Raw genomic sequence first — 19,476 nt, forward strand, 5'->3', positions numbered from 1 at the left:
TAATTTTAACTCATTCAGTTATGTTTAGTTTAGGCATTGTTCCATATATTATGCTAAATGTAAAACCCCTACCAGGTCCCCACTGTTCCCAAAAATGGAGACACATTCATCCCCCAATGAATGGTAGCACTCTGCATACCTGTGGGATCACTGCAGCCTGCACTCTATTCATTCTCTATGTGGCTGCCAAACACTATGTGGCCGCCAAACCTCTTTTTGGGATCTGTGCTTTGTATATCTTTCAGGCATGTAATGGAGGGGTGGAGGAGGAGAAAGCATGCATGCTGGGGTTAGGCACTGCCTCCTTGCCACTTAGGCTTTTTTAAATCAGCGGTTATAGTTACTGCCTTGTGTTAAGTGTATACATTTATAATATAGTCACACCTCCTCTAAGCCTATAAAAATAAACGTAAGGGTGCCTTCACACCTACCGACTCGCAGCGTTAATAACGCTGCAAGTCGGCTAGGTCCTGGCAGATCACTGTCAGTACATACTGGCTGCGGCAGGGCAAAACACTGATTGGCCGGGCGTGAGAGCAGGACGCCGGGACCCCGTGGAGCGAGGAGGTAATGTATACAGAGCTGAGCGGGAGGCGGCCGGCCGGCATCAGAAGGGGTTAAGCAGCCGGCAGATTTACATACACACAGCGGTCGTTCAGACCGCTGCGTGTATGTACTGACAGTGATCTGCCAGGACCTAGCCGACTTGCAGCGTTATTAACGCTGCGAGTCGGTAGGTGTGAAGGCACCCTAAGGTATAATTCTATATGGGGCAACCACTGCACAAAACAAAGCAGTGGCCACCTAGTAAGTCCACTTTGTGAGTACTCACAGTGTAGAATGTGCTGTTTCTAGCTAGCGTTAAAGTGCCACTGTCGTTATTTTTTTATTTTTTTTTCAGAAATCAATAGTACAGGCGATTTTAAGAAACTTTGTATTTGGGTTTCTTAGTCAAATATGCCATTATCTGCATTTAAAAAGCCTTTCCCCAGCCCCCCTCCTCTCCTCTCTGTCATCCACTGCTCATTATCAGGAAGTCTCGACTGTTTTACATCAGTCAGATCCTGTCTGTACTATGGAGAGGGGAGGAGGGAGAAGGGATTATCCCGGACATTGAGCCCAGTCTGGTGAGGCGTGCACTAATCTATTTTTTCTAATTTTGCCTGTGCTGCTATATTATATTTAGTGAGGGAGAAGGGAGATTAGTCGTCAGAGAGCAGAGAACACAGGGAGCCCCTAAAAGCCCCTATTCAGAGGTCAAAGAGGTCAATGCTGACATCAGAAGAGAGAGCCTGGGGATGTAGCTGTAAATTAACTCTTTGTTGTCCTGTTTTGGTGCCTCATCTCCCTCCTCCCCTCCCCTCTCCATAGAGAACAATGAAGACAGGGGGAGAGCTTCAAACTGCTTTTTCATGATAAAGATGCATAAAAATTTAACGACAGAGACTCTTTAAGAAAGTCATATAATTTTGTAATCTAACTTTATTAAAATAAATGTATAGCATTTGTGTTGTATAGCCACTTCTGTTGAGTGACAGCACTGTCCTGCAGCACTTAATCAGAAAAGTTCAGACACAAACATTTGTGGCAGCAGAGGGTACCAAGTCACCCTTTACTGCTGCTACTCAAAGTAATATACAAAGTAATAGAACTTTATTAAAGCAATGTATTAGCAAAAAAATAAAATAAAAATTGTCACCCCTTTAACAATTCCAATATGTGCAGAAAAGTAGTAAAAAAAAAACTTAGTAAAGTAGAGCTTGACTTGAAAGCTCTCTTTTTATTTAATCTATTTAATTTATTAAATATCGAAGGCATAAGAAAAAAATCATGAAGAAGGGCTTGCTACACTCAGTAACAGTAGGGAACTGGCTTACATGCATTGATAAATGTGCCCTATGTATTTGCTAATGGAATGACTAAAACCACAGGGATTTTGATTTCATTGTGGCTGCTCTACTCATAATGAACTCTTTTCCCGAACATTATGTGTGCCAGTGTTTTGCCATTTTAATGTATTTTGTACATCAAAAAAATAAAACATGTACAAGAATACAAAAGTGATCTGTGTCTGTGTGTGTGTGTAATGGAGCATGGACAAATGCAGACTGGGCTTCTTTACCATCACAGGATAAGGATTAGTAAGGGTAGCTTAAAGGGGAACTATCAGCAGGTTAGACAAATCTAACCTACTAATAGCCCCCTATTGCACAGGAGACGCCAAGGAGGAAGGCATGTTTCTTACCTTCCTCCTTGGCGCCCTTCTGGTGCAGTTAGTAGCTTGTTCAATGGTCCGATAAGACCATAAGAATCACTGCCCCGCCCCAATAGCGCTAATCCGCCCCGTCCCCTTCCAGCCCCCTCCATTGGTTATAATTAGAGAGGGTCGGCCAGGGGGCAGATCGGCGTTATGGGGGAGAGCAGTGCTCTTAATGGTGCCCCAGTGGTCCTAACGATCTTACCGGACCATGGAGCAAACTACTAACTGAACTGGAACGGCACAGAGGAACAAGGTAAGCGATGTATAACATCTAACCTGATGATAGTTTCCCTTTAACAACATTTTATTACTTTCTTCTGCTCTTTCCTAATTCCAGGCAGGTTTTTTACATTATGGTGGGAATGACCTTGATGCTTGCTTCATTGACTTTAACCCCTAAACATAGATAACAGTAATATAAAAAGCATTACAAGTAATTGCAAACATAGGGTATAATTAGCTACATTTTTCTCCTGATCACCATTTGTTACAAAGCTACTAAACACTGTTTGGTTTTCTCTGATGTATCTAAACCAAAACCACTTTAAGACTTTTGAGGACTAGATTTAGAAAACTTTACCACCGCATATAAACTAGGTTTTGACTGAATGGTAAGCAAAGGTTTGTCTCTGCTTGTTTATTAGGCAATCGCATTAGTCGCTAGGAATGTGATTACCCTCTAGTTGCTTTCCCATTTTACCCACATTGTTTCTGCTCATGAAGAGAGTGATTCAGGCATTAGAAGTTCATTAGCAAATTGCTGAAGGTAGTGAAACTTTGCATTACGATTAGTTTTGTACAAATAAGCACAGAAATTGTAATTTCCCAAATAGAATGAAAATCACAAAAGTACAAAGCTATTTTAGAAATGAGAGATTACCGAACTCTAGGATTGCAGAATTAAATAAAAAATATACTTCAAAATAGGTCTAAGGCTACGTTCACATCAGCGTTTGACCATCCGGCACCATTCCGTCTACCTTTTCCGTTTTGGAGTAAGCAAAACGGAAACTGTCGGATCCGTTAAAATCCCCATAGACTCCCATGATATATTAGTGTGCTCCGTTTGCCCTAATTGTGCTCCGTTTGCATGCAATCCGTTCAAGATCCGTTTTTTTGAACGGAAGACAAAATAGTGTTTGCAGCATTTTTCTTTCCGCTTAAAAAAACGGATCACGAACGGAAAGTGCACTTCTGTTTATTTTCATCCGTTTTTGCACTGAGCATGCGCAGAAGCAGCAAGAAACAAAAGAAGAAAAATAAACTGATAGAAAAACGGATGCTGACTGATGCAAACGGATGCTAACTGATGTACAAAAGTCAGTTTTTTAAGCCAAAATACAAACGGACCATTAAAAAAAATGAACATTTTGCAATCAGTTTGCATCAGTCTGCTCATCAGTTTATGCTCATCCGTTTAATTAACATGGACGGATCCGTTAGGCTAGGTTCACACTGCGTTTTCAGCATCCGTTTAACGCATCCGTTTTTTGCAAAAAAACGCATGAAAAACGGATCGCAAAAAACGGATTCATTTGTGTGCATCCGTTTTTCCATTGACTTCCATTATAAAAAAAAACGGATCCGTTTTTTTTGACGGACCAAAACGCTGACCCTATTTTTCTGGACGTTAAAAAAAACGGATCCGTTAAACGGATGCTGAAAACGCAGTGTGAACCTAGCCTTAGAAACAAAGAAAAACGCTAGTGTGGCTGAGCCCTAAGATTAGCTAACAAGCAGAAAGTCCCAGAAAAGATCACGTCTCATATTCCCATAGACTTCTTTTAGGTTCACTGATACTCCACAGGTTTTGGAATTCAATATGAGTTGTTTTTTCCAAATGATGTCTCTCAGCAGTCTGTCTACTGGAGGGATAGACAGTACTAGAATCAATGGCAGAAGGAAAAAGTACCAAAGAGAAAGTCAAAGGTATACCAGGGTCCGAGGGCAACACTAGTAATCATGGAAATTATAAGCACAGGAATCAAGCCCAGGCCAACTCACATATAAGGTCAAAGATCACACACTAATCATGTACTGAAAGTAGAGATTGAAGGTAGGTACACAATATATACAGTGCTATAATACAAAAAATTATTATTATTATTATTATTAGCCAAAAACTAACTATATCACCTTAGGTAGTAACAAACTTGTGGTCACCCAGGAGCTGCCTTATGTGTAAATAGTAAAGCCATGTACTAAGATGACTGGCTACCTGCAGATCATATACAATGTATACACAGAATCCATCCACTTAATTAATCTCCACACCCCAGATAAACCAATGCTATGTGCCAATGTTAAAGTAGGGTCACCTTTAATGCTTTAACATGTTAAAGTGACATGATCATACACTATACAATGTACACCGACTGCTGCAGTCAGACACAAGCCTAAGTGGGCATATGAATTTCCTGTTGCTGGAAAGTCCCTTTAAGCGAATTTTAATATAATATATTGATTATCCTAAAATAGTCAAGCTTAACAAATATGTTATCTAAAAGAAAGTGAGTTCTTCTATTCTCCCTTACCAGCAGTCTGAAAGTTAAATTACTTTACATTATAAACTAACCCCTGTAGCTAGAAGAAAATCCTAGCTGTACAAAAGTAATAAGAGTTTGCCTACCATTGACATTTTCCAGTCATTAATTCTTCTCTTTCTCTGTATGACCTCTGTGATTCTTATTACTGAAATAGGAGAAATGGTGACAGAGGATTAACGAACAGATGAGGGAAATCAGTAGACTTTAAGCCCAAACTGCTATCCTGCCCTCCATTAACACAATGGCATTAGCCAGCCTGCTAATATTGGGGATAATGAACTGCAAATGATCAGAGCTGGGTCCAGCTTTCTCTTCCTTTTCATATGACAACCATGCATAATATCTGCAGCTGTATGGCTTAAAAAATAAGCAGAACATTAAATTGTAATTTAGAAGAGCTCTCAAACGGATCATGTTTCATACAAACGTTGACCAAATTAAACTAAATCAAGCTGTAGTGTTAGTGCTTTCAGGCGATGACTGCACACAGTGCTGTACAGTTCATGTGTTGGCAGCTTTCATTCAGATTAGGGAACATGCTCACCAGTGATCCGGTTGTATTTGAGTGGATAATTATTGGTCTTGAGGGTTCTGTAAAGACCACACAATGTCATTTCAAGCTGGTTGCTTTCTGTACATTGGATAAAATTCTGTATATGTATCATTCTTGCTTAATTTGACCACCTATCATATCTAATATATACAGGTCTGGCAATCACCTTTATATAGGGAATGTATCATAATACTGCCCCATTTATCTAAGAACATCTCCGTCACTGGTTGCAGTTGGATCCAGTAAAACATCCCTAGTGTCATAGAGACATGTCAAGAGTTAACAATCATTGGGGAACTGGATGCTAAGACTCAGGGGCGTATCTAAGAGCTCATGGGCATTTGTGTAAATTCTCAGTTTAATACTATTTCTCCCCGCCACCTCCTCATAGACATTCTATAGAATCCACCTCTTGGAGTAGGGAGAAACAGGGCTCTATCGAGCAGTCATCCCCATTTCTTTTATCAGCCATTGGGTGTCTCAGCTCCCAGACCCACACCAATCAAAACTTCTGACATGTCTCTATGACAAAAACACTTTAATTTCAAATACTGACTTCTTGTGAGTTATTATTTTAGTTATTTAGAGTGTGTCTGTCCAGGGGGTAACTAGAAATGACTGGCCCCATAACAAACTTATGATTAAAGGGGAATCTGGGAGGCCAGCCTGGCCCCCTGGTTAGAGCTGGGCGATATGGCCAAAAAATAAAATCTCGATTTTAAAATAAATTTCGGACGATTCTCAATTTAAATCTCGATTTTTTTTCTTTTTGCTAAATAAACAGAACATTTTGTCCTTGCAGCGTCAGATACTATTTTAATGACATTTGAGACATCTGTATTGCTTCTCACCATAACAGTGCTCCCCATGTAGTAGACAAGCCCCCTGTGTGCCACTCTGGGCCCCCATATAGTATAGGAGATCTTATTTGTGCCTTTTTTTGTGTGTAGTAATGGAGGTATAGTGGATAAGGGGTGTAGAAGTAGTACAGATAAAGATGAGGGGTGTAGTAGTAGTACAGATAAAGATGAGGGGTGTAGTAGTAGTACAGGTAAAGATGAGGGATGTAGTAGTACAGGTATAGATGAGGGGTGTAGTAGTAGTACAGATAAAGATGAGAGGTGTAGTAGTAGTACAGATAAAGATGAGGGGTGTAGTAGTAGTACAGGTAAAGATGTGGGATGTAGTAGTACAGGTATGGGGTGACTGAAGGAGGACTGGGGGAGCTGGGGATGATTGAAGGACTGGGGGAGCTGAGGGTGATTGAAGAAGGACTGGGGGAGCTGGGGGTGATTGAAGAAGGACTTGGGGTGACTGAAGGAGGGACTGGGGTAGCTGGGGGTAATGGAGGGCGACTGGGGGTGATGGAGGAGTACTGGGGCAGCTGGGGATGATTGGGGAAGGAGTGCACATAGCCCTCCTACCCTCACCCCGGCCACACATGCAGGTCCCGGTCTCTGGAGGAGGCTGCAGGGACTGTAGTGGTGATAGTGTCGCTGCAAAGGGATCGGGGAGTGTAGATCCTGCTGTACAGCTCCAGTAATGGCAGCGACGCTTTCACCACTACAGTCCCTGCAGCCTCCTCCAGAGACCGGGACCTTCATGTGTGGCCGGGACGGGAACGGGACGCTATGTGTAGAGCTGGAGCAGGTCGGCTGCGGCTCTGGCGGACTGGCCGACCGACCTGCACCTCGCCGCTCTTCCTGCCCGGCATCTCCACGCTGCGCCACCCAGCCTCAATCTCTTCCCCGACACTCCGCACCTCCCCCTGACCTCACGCCCGGCACCTTTACCTCACCTCCCGCCCGGCACCTCCACCTCACCTCATGTCCGGCCGGCACCTGCACCTCTCGGCCGGCACCTCCACGCAGTGCCGCCCGCCCTCCATCTCCCGCCCGAAACCTGCAACTCTCGTCCGTCTGGCCGCCCGACACTCTGCGCTGCTCTGCCCGCAATGATTTTTTGTGAAAATCGAATTTACGATTTTCACAAAAAATCAAATCAATTCTAACCTTCTGGGCGAATTAATCAAATTAATTTGATTAATCGCCCAGCCCTACCCCTGGTGCTGTTAATGATGACAGCTCTGGGGGCCAAGTCTATTGCAGGAACGGGCAACGGGGGCCTCCAGATGCAGTGGGCCACATAGTAGCTGCTATGGCTGCTACAGTGGTAGTTATACTCCTGTGTCTGTCTAACTGTGCTTTAGTTAACAGCTAGACCACACTAGGCATCAATGCAGTACTACAGATATTTCCAACCTGATCAGATCTAATATTGGTGTTGTGATCAAGGAGTCCATTTGCTATCAAGGATTCAACCCATGCCAGAGATTTGCATTGCATAGAAAAAAACACTTTCCTGCTATTGTAAAGTTGCTGCCTTTTGTCATTGTAGATTGCTCTAAATTGCGAGACCTTTTCAAGTCTCTGATCTTTTCAAGTCATGATCTATGGGCTTCCTTAGGAATTTAAAGACCCTCTTTTTTTATACCTGTGTAGCCCTCTCCTTATCTTTTTACTACTGTGATGTGTCAGTCATGTTTGTAATGATTGACAGATTGTGTAACTGTGGCAGACATGTGATTGTCTTCCATGGTCTCTGATAGTGTTCTGCGCCTTCATTAATGCCAATAGGATGTCTGGCAAGTGCAATGGATTGATAGAAATAGACTTCACACCATTAAGAAAGGGCAAACCCATTTGTATTTGTATTGCTTTGATTGATGAACGCTGTGTTCAGTGTGTAAGCTTCTTGAAAATACATTTGTTTATGGCATTATCTTCTTATGCAAATTTCCTGCAAGCCATCACATAGCGATCAACACAAGGGAAAATCAAATCCATATAAAATACGACACAGGTCTATGTAATAGACCTGGGTAATGGATATGGCAAGTTACACAAAAATGTGATCAAAATCTGAAATAGCAGAGAGCAGGGACTTTGGCCTGTGGGTCTTAAACAGTGAAATTGAGTACAAGGGTTTTCTAAGTCATAGTTCTTTTCAATATAATATACACATAGCCAGAGGCAGATATGGAAATGAATTCATACATTTGGCACAAGCTTCATACACTTTGCATGGAAGTGAAAGTTTTAAATGTCAATCCAAGTAGTAGCAACATCTAAAAAATATCCAAAATAAAATAGAACACAAGTATAAGCAAGTGCACTAAAAATATCCAAAATAAAATAGAACACAAGTATAAGCAAGTGCACAGAGTTCTTCCCAGGGCCAGGATATAACAGTGTATTGTCTCATCACTCAATGCACGCTTTTAGAAAGTTTCAAATATTCATATATACAGTTAAAGTTGTATTCTGGTGTTTTATAAAAAAAAATATCTGCTGTTGGGGTAGGGGTGGGGAGTTGTTAGGAAAAAAAGGCATACTTACCAAGCTCCATTTCAACTTTTTTCAGACTGCTTTTGAGAAGAGCTATTGGTGTAGGGCCTGCTGGCTCAGCCAATCACTTGCCAAGACACCGCTGCAGCCAGTGATTTGCTGAAGTAGCATGTCCTCCTTCCAGCACCCGTCTCAGATGCAGAAATAAGAGAGAAAATCAGGAGTAACTGAATGAGAACTGCAGAGAGTGTGGGTTAAATAAGTGTGCATTGTTTTTTTTTTTTTTTTCTATTATCCCCCACCCCAGACGCATTTTTTATTTTTTTTAAAATACTGGTATACCCGTTAAATGATCAATTTTTCTGTTCCTGTTTTTGTTAGAGAAAAAGGTGCCATTTACTGAGCACTAAGTAATAGTTGTTTCATAGAGAGACATCAATTACAGATAAAAATGCCATGTGATATACTTATAATAATAATTTATAGGTTACAATTTTTTTTTTTAAACATTGGAGTATATGTACAGTACTGTATAACAAATGTACATATTGGCATCCGCCAGATCTATCCCTCAAATACATATGTTAGAGAGTCAACCAAGAAACGTTCCCCTTATAATAATTTCTTCATTTATATAGCACCACATTATTCCACAGCTGTACAGCCATTGTTATCGCACACATTGATCTATTGAGGCTCATAATCTAAAATTCAAATGAACCAGTATGTTTTGGAGTGCGGGTGGAAACCAGAATACCAAGAGGAAACACACCCAATCATAGGGAGAACATATACTGTATAGTCATAGGAAACAGGGAGTCATTCCATTCTCTGGACATGTGCTTTTGATTGTGTTGGTGCTATGCAAACAAATAAAGTAATTTTTTTTTTTCCCCCCAGTGGAACATGTAACTCACCATTGGATAATATGAGAAAGATAGAGATATTCACTTCTTACACACATAATTATACAACTTTGTAATGTGTGTTATTTAAGTGAATAGCCCCCTTCCCCGTGTCCCCCCCACCCCGGAAGTATGGTGCCGTATACTTACTGAAAGGCTGTCGACTATGCTCAGCCAATCGCGGCTGAGCAGCTGATGACGCGGCAGAGGGGGGCGGCATGAGGGACGGCTGGGGTTGATGGGGGTCGAGGGGGTTGACAGCTATTCATTAAGTATACTGCACCACACTTCCAGGGTGGGAGGAACACGGGAAAGGGGGCCATTCACGTAAATAACACACCTTACAAAGTTGTATAACTTTGTAATGTGTGTTATTTAGTGAAAAAATGTTAAACGCCGCACTACCCCTTTAAGGGGCACCTAGCTTTATGCTGCCCTATTTAATGGAAATCTAGTGATAGAGCACCTTATGGCATTGTTGTGTTACTTTCATATTGTAAAGTAGCCATGCATTTGATTTCAGACTGTGCTGTGCATCTCCCCCGTCCACTGATGATTGACAGCTGTCTGCCTGTACACATTTTAGGCAGAAAGCTTTAATTCAGCAACAGGTGGGTGAAGGGAATGGAACCTTATGAATATCAAGGACTACTAAGCGCTTGTACATAATGGGCTTGGTGTCCTCGATATCTGCAAACATATCAGAAGAATGGCTTCAGTATGTCATGTAAGTGATACATCATTGTTATAATGCCCTTAGATAGGACAGCATATACCTAAAGGACTGAGTCTCGTTAATCAGATCTTTCTATATATCAAAAACTAACATAGATCAATCTACTAGACTGTCAGAATAGCAAACCAGAAATCCTTCTTTGTTAGGTGATGTGTTGGCACAAGAATAATTAACCTAAATAAAAAAAAATTAAGTTTCATTTAATCTAATTTTAGTGCTGATTTAAAAAGATCAGAATTGTTTTTACAATATACTGTAATATTCTGGATAGTAAGTACGAATGAACTTAAAATGTATTATGGAGAATAGCACAGACAGTAGAACAAAAATAAAAAGGCAAAGTCCATTTTGATGAATATATTTCTATGTATACCAAGACTTGAATGCACATTCATTTCTGTGCAAATAAAGGGTTATTAAAGGGTACCTGTCATGATGATTCTCTCTCCAGATCTGTGCAACAAAAGATTCGGTTGCTGTTTGAACATGTCTCACACTCATGTGATGGGAGAGTGCATGTTTATGGGGGAGATCACTGTAAGCCATGAGAGCATTTTGCCCATTTTATGGGTATGGCCAGTTTTACTAATACATTATCTCAGATCTTATTATCCGCTTGATTCCTGTTTAACTATTTCCCACTTGTGATATAGTAGCAGCAAAAAGCTCAGACAAAAAATAATTGGTGACAACTTCCTGAACATGTCTGTCATTTCACACTAATGGTTTTGAGTATGTAATTGCTTTTATTTTATATTATACTAGGGATGGATAAAATAATCGAGAATTTAAAACGGCATATATTTAGTATAGGAAGCTTTTTAGAAAATATGCTTTTAATATACGGATTTGGTATGGTCTCTGCTTGTATGCAAAGACTTTGTTTCTTCTGAAAAAAAAGAAAAAAAGCTTTCACTCCTGCTGCTAGAGGCATTTAGAAAATTAATCCATCTGAAGCATTTGTTCTGAAAATGCAATGCATTATTTTTATTACAGTCTTCTTTTCCATGAAAAGTTTCAAAACCCACTCTATGAACATTTAATAGGTTTGACAAGCATAGAGGTTTATAGCTATAATGAGAGATAACAGTATACTGGGCTTATATTTTATTGCCATTTACTCTGGGATTCCAAAATGCTGCAATTTTCTAAAAATATGTATATCCATCGTACTAAGTCTTTTTGGGCAAAGGTTATCAAGGTAGAGAACACGTACGAGAAGGTGCTGAAGATTACTGCAAGGATTTGTACTAGTCTTCATACAGTAATAATAATAATAATAATAATACAGGTTATATTAAATTATACAATAAATAAATTAAAATTAAATTAAAAATACAGAAATAGAGAGCTGCTCTCGAGAGCGTACAGACTAGGATGACTGGGAGTGACACGAGAGGCAACAAGGGCTTTATTTGTCAATGTTCCAGTCATTGTACATAGAATCTCAAAGTGCCTATAGGCAGGACCGTTTTAATACCCTGGTGGGCCCAGTGCAAAGGCCTCAAGAGTGGGCCCCCCCCCCCCCCCTTCCCTTTTTGGCGACCTCGCGCGTTATCAGATCAGAATCCACACACAGTTTAATGCCCTGAAAGTGCCCCGACACATATGCAATTTGTTCTATAATGGACATTCACTGACATTTCCAAGATATAGGCTGAAGTGCCTCTAGACTAGGAGGACTGAGTCAGTCCTCCTATTGTGTAAGCTCTATTGTCACCCCTCAGTCCTCCTAGTGTTTAAAGTGACTCTGTACCCACAATCTAACCCCCCCAAACCACTTGTACCTTTGGATAGCTGCTTTTAATCCAAGATCTGTCCTGGGGTCCGTTCGGCAGGTGATGCAGCAATTGTCCTAAAAAACTTTAAAACTTGCAGCCCTGTGCCAAATGGCCGGGCCTAGAGTATCTGTGCCCTAACTTTGCAACACCCCTCCATCCCTCCTCCCCACCCTCTTGATCATTAGGAATGCCACTGGAACATTTTCTCCTGTCTGAACATTGCACTGGTGCCTTAATGATCCAGCTCATGTGCCGTGCTGACACAGGTGATGAATAGGAGACAATCTGCCTGGAGCATTCCTAATGATGAGGAGGGTGGGGGGGAGGGACAGAGAGGTTGTGCCAGCCTAATGCATACACAATCGTAGGGTCCATTTACACAGAAAGATTATCTCACAGATTATCTGCCAAAGATTTGAAGCCAAAGCCAGGAATGGATTTGAAAATAGGAGAAATCTCAGGCTTTCCTTTATGACCTGTTCTCTGATTATAGTCTGTTCCTGGCTTTGGCTTCAAATCTTTGGCAGATAATCTGTCTGATAATCTTTCTGTGTAAGTGGACCCTAAACTACGGCCGTTGGGCACGGAGCTGCCAGTTTAAAAGTTGTTTTTTAGGACAATAACTGCATCACCTGCCAAACGGACCCCAGGACAGATCTTGGAGTAAAAGCAGCTATCCGAAGGTACCTGTGGTTTGGGGGGGACAGATTGTGGGTACAGAGTCGCTTTAAGCTCTTGTGTCAAAGTAGGAGCAGGACTGAGGGGTGACACAAGAGCTTACACACTAGGAGGACTGACTCACTCTCTTTGCTTCACAATGACAGCTGTCCAAAACGGTGGACAAAATGCGTCCAAGAAAAGTCATTTTGTGAACACAACCATAAAGTGGATCCAAGCCTCACTCTAGGGCTATGTTTACACATGGTATTTTGATCAGTATTTGTAGCCAAAACCAGGAAAGGAACTGACAGCAAAATTATAATGGAAAAATCTGCACAGTTTCTGCGTTTTCAAACAACTCCTGGTTTTGGTTGAAAAAATACTGACAGAAATACTATGTGTGACCACTGCCTAGTTCTTTTAGGCTGCATTCACACGTTCCATGTTCCCTCCATGAATCACAGATGTCATGGATGGTGAATGCCTGTCCTGAACTGTTTCCCTGCATGGCGTCATGTGTCAATATACGAGGAGCGGGGAAGCAGTTTGAATCTCCATGCACTGTAATTACACGGCCGCACAGCTCTGAACTCCCTGGCTTGTTTATTGCAGCTGCTGGCATATATTGGACACTGTGTATACTGAAGGGGGGGGGGGGAATTTGTGGCTCTTTAGGTTGCAAAACTACAGCCCCCATCATGCCATGCTGACAGTTTGTGATGGGGGTTGTAGTTTTGCAACAGGAGGCTCTTTAGCTGACAGAAATACAACCCCCATCATGTTGTGCTGACTGAAGTTGTCATGAAGTTGTAATTTTTGAAACAGCTGGTGGGGAGATTGGAAAACAATGATTTGCAGACAATAGCCCAGTACATTAGAGGGGACAGTGGCGTAGATCATTTGGGCATGATGGTAAATAACTAGGGGGACAGTGGCATAGATCATTTGGGCAGGGTTGCACAGTATAGTCGGACAGTGGCATAGATCATTTGGGCAGGGTTGCACAGTATAGTCGGACAGTGGCATAGATCATTTGGGCAGGGTTGCACAGTATAGTCGGACAGTGGCATAGATCATTTGGGCAGGGTTGCACAGTATAGTCGGACAGTGGCATAGATCATTTGGACAGGGTTGCACAGTATAGTCGGACAGTGGCATAGGTCATTTGGGCAGGGTTGCACAGTATAGTCGGACAGTGGCATAGATCATTTGGGCAGGGTTGCACAGTATAGTCGGACAGTGGCATAGATCATTTGGGCAGGGTTGCACAGTATAGTCGGACAGTGGCATAGATCATTTGGGCAGGGTTGCACAGTATAGTCGGACAGTGGCATAGATCATTTGGGCAGGGTTGCACAGTATAGTCGGACAGTGGCATAGATCATTTGGGCAGGGTTGCACAGTATAGTCGGACAGTGGCATAGATCATTTGGGCAGGGTTGCACAGTATAGTCAGACAGTGGCATAGATCATTTGGGCAGGGTTGCACAGTATAGTAGGACGGTGGCACCTAAGGACGGAAGAGAAAGTGAATAACTATCAGGGAAGAAGTCACCTATGAGACTGCATCTGAATAAACAGTGGTTTTAGATACTGGAGGAGGTATGTTTGAGTGAATGAAGGGATTATGGCTGCTGTTATTGCACTATAGTGTATATCTCCCTATCCCCTCTTATGTGGACAGCACGAACACAGGGCACATAGTGGCCTTCCCTACACTCTCCCCTCTCTGGCTGCCCAGGTCTTCTCTCTATCAGTCACATATGTTTAGTGCAGCAAAAAAGTCACTAGATTTAACCCTTACGCCACCCTCCTGGAGAGATTACTGCTCCATTATGTACAGAAGGGCAGTGAAGGGGTTAACTAAATGTCCCTGAACAGTAGATCTGGGCAGCCAGAGACCAGCTGACTCCCCCTAATCTCAGACCCTGTACTGGCCACAACTAAAGTGCAGACACTGGAGACCCCTGTGAGCAGAGAGATTACCTGTGACAGCTCTCTGCAGGCCGGGTCGGGGGAGGTGCTGCATCCTTCATGCTGTTTATCAGCACAGTGAGGAGAGATTTCCTGCTGTAGCAGGGATCAGCGGTCTCCTCTGCTGTGTGGTGAGTCCCCTCCCCCCTCCCCCCTCCTCCACTCTGTCCCGGCTGCATGAGGAGAAACCTAACATGTCCTTCTCTCTCTGCTACTCCTCGTAGTCTGTCTCCACCCGTCCCTCATCACATGTCGGCTGCCGCCTGGCCCCTGCTGCTGTCAAAACCAACCAATTCTTAGATGGATGGCCGCACTGTATAGAAAGTCCGTCAGCTCCCCCTCCTCCTCACTCAGTGCAGACCAAATGTCAGGGGAGTGGAATGTAGGGTGGTGCCGCTGCGGCCGGCCTTGCGATGCCCGCGCTGCGCATCCAATCAGGTGCCAGGCCGGGTGATGTCACAACCAGTCAGGCGTCCTGGCGCTGCAGGGGGGTGGTTGTGCACTCGCTCTATGCCAGCAAGATCGCTAGAGGCCGCAGGCGGCTTATTAGGTGGTTGGGGGTAAATACAGCATGGGCTCATACAATAAAAATTAAAGGGAACCTGTCACCGGGGATGCTCTATGCCCTCGTCCCTTTAGGCCAGGTTCAGACTATGTAACTGTGCGGCTGTATTTGCGGCTGTAATTGTGCGGCGGTATTTTTGGTGGTTCATGCGTACGCTGGAAAGTATAGGATATACGGCTGCACAGTGCACACTATGTATGAATCTACGGCCCGATCGTAAACGGACCCATAAAAAATGAACAAAACCATTGTTTGTGGCTGGACATGCGGCCGTGGATTGACAGGCGGTCCGTACGGAGTACTTCAAAAATAGCCGGCAATGATGCCGAATGCCGATGCCTCTAATAGTTAATATATTAAATTAATAAAACACATTTTCTTTGTAATAAAGTCCCTTTCGTTGGTCAATAATTTAATTCTAACGAATCCATCATTTTGCAATTAAATATACTGTTAAAATAAATAGATATATTAATAAATGTATATTTATATATATATTTATTTTTTGACAGTATATTTAATTGCACAATGATGGATTCGTTAGAATTAAATTATTGAACAACGAAACTGAATTTATTTCATCGAAAATGTGTTTTATTAATTAAATATTAATTAGTACAGGAAGCTCCATAAGCCGTTAATTCATATTGCCGGCAAAAGAGCTTTCTGTACTAATCATCACTTTACTTTAATGAAAACATCAAATGTTTCTTCTAATAATGTTATCACAATAGCATTATTAGAAGAAACATTTAGAATTATATGTGCGCTCAGCTGATTGGCTGATCGGCTGAGCGCACATATAATGAGCCGGTCCGCAGTACAGTGACTTCATTGTGCTGCGGACCAGCGAAGAGACAACATCGGGGTGAGTATAGAGCTCTCCCACCCCCTCCCCAGCACTGCACCCCTCCCAGCAAGGAAAGGGGGGGTCAGTTAACCCCTTCCTTGCTGGGATGGGTGCAGTCTGACATCAGTCTGGCCCCCAAGGGGTTAAGGGGGATGCAATACATCCTCCCTTAACCCCTTGGGGGCCAGACTGTAAGCAGCGATCTGTAAAGATGCTGCATACTGTAAGGTGCACAATACCGCTCACAATGATGGGTGTTGTGCTCCTGTTTGTGTGTTTTTTGTGTGTTTCTCCCTTTTTGTTTTTCAGATATCGGTATCCTGGGGATTACGTCAGATTCGGTGGACTACGTCGATGACCAGCGTTTTTTTTAATTTTATTTTTTTAATAAAATGGTCAATGAGGGTTGTGGGGGTGTTTTTATTTGAATAAAAAATTTTTTTTACTTGTGTCTTGTCTTTATTTCTTTACTTTATAGACTTAGTAGTGGAAGCCGTCTAATAGACGGAATCCATTACTAAGTCGGGGCCTAGTGTTAGCCGGTATAAAATGGCTAACACTAACCCCCTATTATTACCCCAGTACCCAATGCCACCAGGGGTACTGGGAAGAGCCGGGTGCCAGTGGTCCCGGAGCGTCAAAATTGGCGCTCCTGGACCGGGCGGCAGCAGGCTGGTAAGATTTAGGCTGGGGAGGGCCTAAACCAATGGCTCTTCCCACCCTGGTGTTACCAGGCTGCTGTTGTTTGGTTTTTAACCCGGCTGGTTATAAAAATAGGGGGGACCCTATGAGGTTTTTTTTAAATTATTTATTTATTTTAAAAATAAATATACATTTATTTATATATCTATTTATTTTAACAGTATATTTAATTGCAAAATGATGGATTCGTTTAAATTTAATTATTGAACAACGAAAGGCACTTTATTACAACGAAAATGTGTTTTATTATTTTAATAGATTAACCATGAGAGACATCGGCATTAGTGCAGAGGATCGCAAACCCCGGTAATAGCAATTCATGTAAACTGTGTTCCCTGCTTTCCCAGATGCATTCCAGAGGTGTTTGCATCACTTTCTTAAGATTTTATTTGTTATTTTTAGTTGAACCAGATTTCCAAGTAAATGACCGTATGTTTTGAGACGCATGTCTATTTTTTCCCACGGCCGTAGTTTCATCCGCACATTTACAGCCGCATAAAAAATACAGCCGCACAGTTACATAGTGTGAACCTAGCCTTAATGTGTAAACCATATGTTTTCAATATAGTAAGCCTAAATATAAAAGTACTCTCATTTGATTACTGATATACTGACTGCATAATGTTTTGCATTTTAGGGTCTTTTATGATGGTGAACACAACCGGAAGACGTGTTGGACAAAAAGCTGTCCTGCTCTTACCACAGCTAAAGGAGAATGACACACATTGCATTGACTTTCATTACTTTGTGTCCAGCAAGAGTGGAGCCCTTCCTGGATCTATGAACATTTATGTCACAGTGAACAATGGGGAAAAGGGGAGCTCAATCTGGAATATATCAGGACCAGCAACAGGCACGTGGAACCGAGCAGAACTGGCAATAAGCACCTTCTGGCCAAATTTCTACCAGGTAGGATAAAGATGTGAGCAAACTATAAAGGTGCTGTCAGTTTTTAATCACCAGGACATAAACTAAGACTTAAAAGAGTACCTATCATTAAAAATTCCTTTTGACATATCATCAAGCATGATTGCAGTGGGTCTCACTGCTCAAAATTGCTATGATCTTGAGTTATAGTTGAGGAGAGAACCCCCCCCCCCCCCTCCCCTGGCTGTTTCTCCTGACACCTAATCCTGACAATGTAAGAATGGCGCTGCTTGGCACTCCCTGGCTAAATCTCCTGTTCACAGCAGGTCTGAGCAGTGAGAACTGCTGCAATCAATAACTCTTGACATACCTGATTACATTTACTTAAACACAATAAGCAAAGTCCAACAGCACCAATAGATCCAATGAAGGGAATAAGGTTGATGGATGCACGCTGGAAGGTCCACAATCACACATGGAGTGTGGACAGGAGAACTGGATAGAAGGAGTCCGACTGCATCTAAATAGAATAATCTTCATGCTTAAGCGACCAAGCATAAAATACAATGTTTCAACCCACATGGAGTCTTTGTCATACTTGACAAAGACTCCATGTAAGTCGAAACGTCGTATTTTATGCTTGGTCGCTTAATAAAAGCTTGAAGATTATTTTATTTGGATGCTGTTGGACTCCTTCTATTCACGCCAGATGACATATCAAACTTATTTTTAATGACAGTGACACAAAAATGTTATTATTCGACTCTGGTATAGCTAGCAAGAACGATACTGTCTTACATTTTATCACAATAGTTAACCAGCACAACAGTGATTTACTCAATTTTATATTAGCCCAATAAATATATTTTTTATGTAACACAATATTAGGCAATGGGTTCCAGGGTTTGGGTATAATTTGAAGGTGGCTCACAGTTAAAAAAAAAACAAAAACATACGTTTAACAGATTAAACACTCACAATTATTTAAAAATGAATATACAAAATAAACAATTAAGATAATATACATTTCATATAATTATCAATCAATTTCTCAATAAGAAAACGCCAACAATTAAGTTATTTAAAGTATAGCTGACTACAAGGCTATGTTCACACAACGTATCAGACCGGACGTTCCGTGACCCCGGCCGAGGTCTGTGCCCGAATCATCGCGGCCGGTACTTAAGGATGATCCGTCCGGCCGCAGAGCTCTGATGCGGGCGCATCAGCGCGCGGCCGCATTAGAGCTTTCCATAGTGTACAGTGAAACGAGCGGCCGGAGCCGCTCACTCCATTGTGTGAACTGACAGGTCTTTCTGCGGCTGGAATTCACTGAATTCCGTCCGCAGAAAACCGACATGTCAGTTATTTGCGGTCCCGTATGGTATCCGTGCCAGAGCGTATACGATGTGTATACGCTCTGGCCGGGATCCCATATCAGATAAGGTTATGTTGCGCTCCGCAAAAAGTACGGCTGTTCTTGCCGATGGCAACAATGGTTGTACTTTTACGTAGTGTGAACATAGCCTAAATGTGTTAAACGATGCAGAATATTATTAATTAACACAAAGTTAAAGTTTATAGTCAAAAAGGTCTTTTTGCACACCCATATTACCTCTATAATGAGCAATAGCTATCTTCTTTAAAGAGACCACCAACAACCAGCTTCACAAGGAATGACACTATATCCCATCTTTATTGGCCAGGAATGTCCAGAAGGAACAAACTGT

At 42.1% G+C, this 19,476-nt stretch overlaps 1 protein-coding gene across 4 annotated transcripts in view; it reads left to right on the forward strand.

Annotated features, from left to right (window-relative positions):
* The window catches only part of PTPRM (protein tyrosine phosphatase receptor type M), a 597,029-nt gene that overhangs the window by 166,610 nt on the left and 410,943 nt on the right, over positions 1-19,476 (forward strand). For all 4 annotated transcript variants that reach the window (XM_069957755.1, XM_069957756.1, XM_069957757.1 and 1 more), the window contains exon 3: positions 17,517-17,788. In XM_069957755.1, coding sequence (XP_069813856.1) covers positions 17,517-17,788 — 272 coding nt within the window. The remainder of the gene's footprint in view (positions 1-17,516; positions 17,789-19,476) is intronic.

This window comes from Dendropsophus ebraccatus, chromosome 2, assembly GCF_027789765.1.
Source record: "Dendropsophus ebraccatus isolate aDenEbr1 chromosome 2, aDenEbr1.pat, whole genome shotgun sequence".
Classification (NCBI taxonomy): domain Eukaryota; kingdom Metazoa; phylum Chordata; class Amphibia; order Anura; family Hylidae; genus Dendropsophus; species Dendropsophus ebraccatus.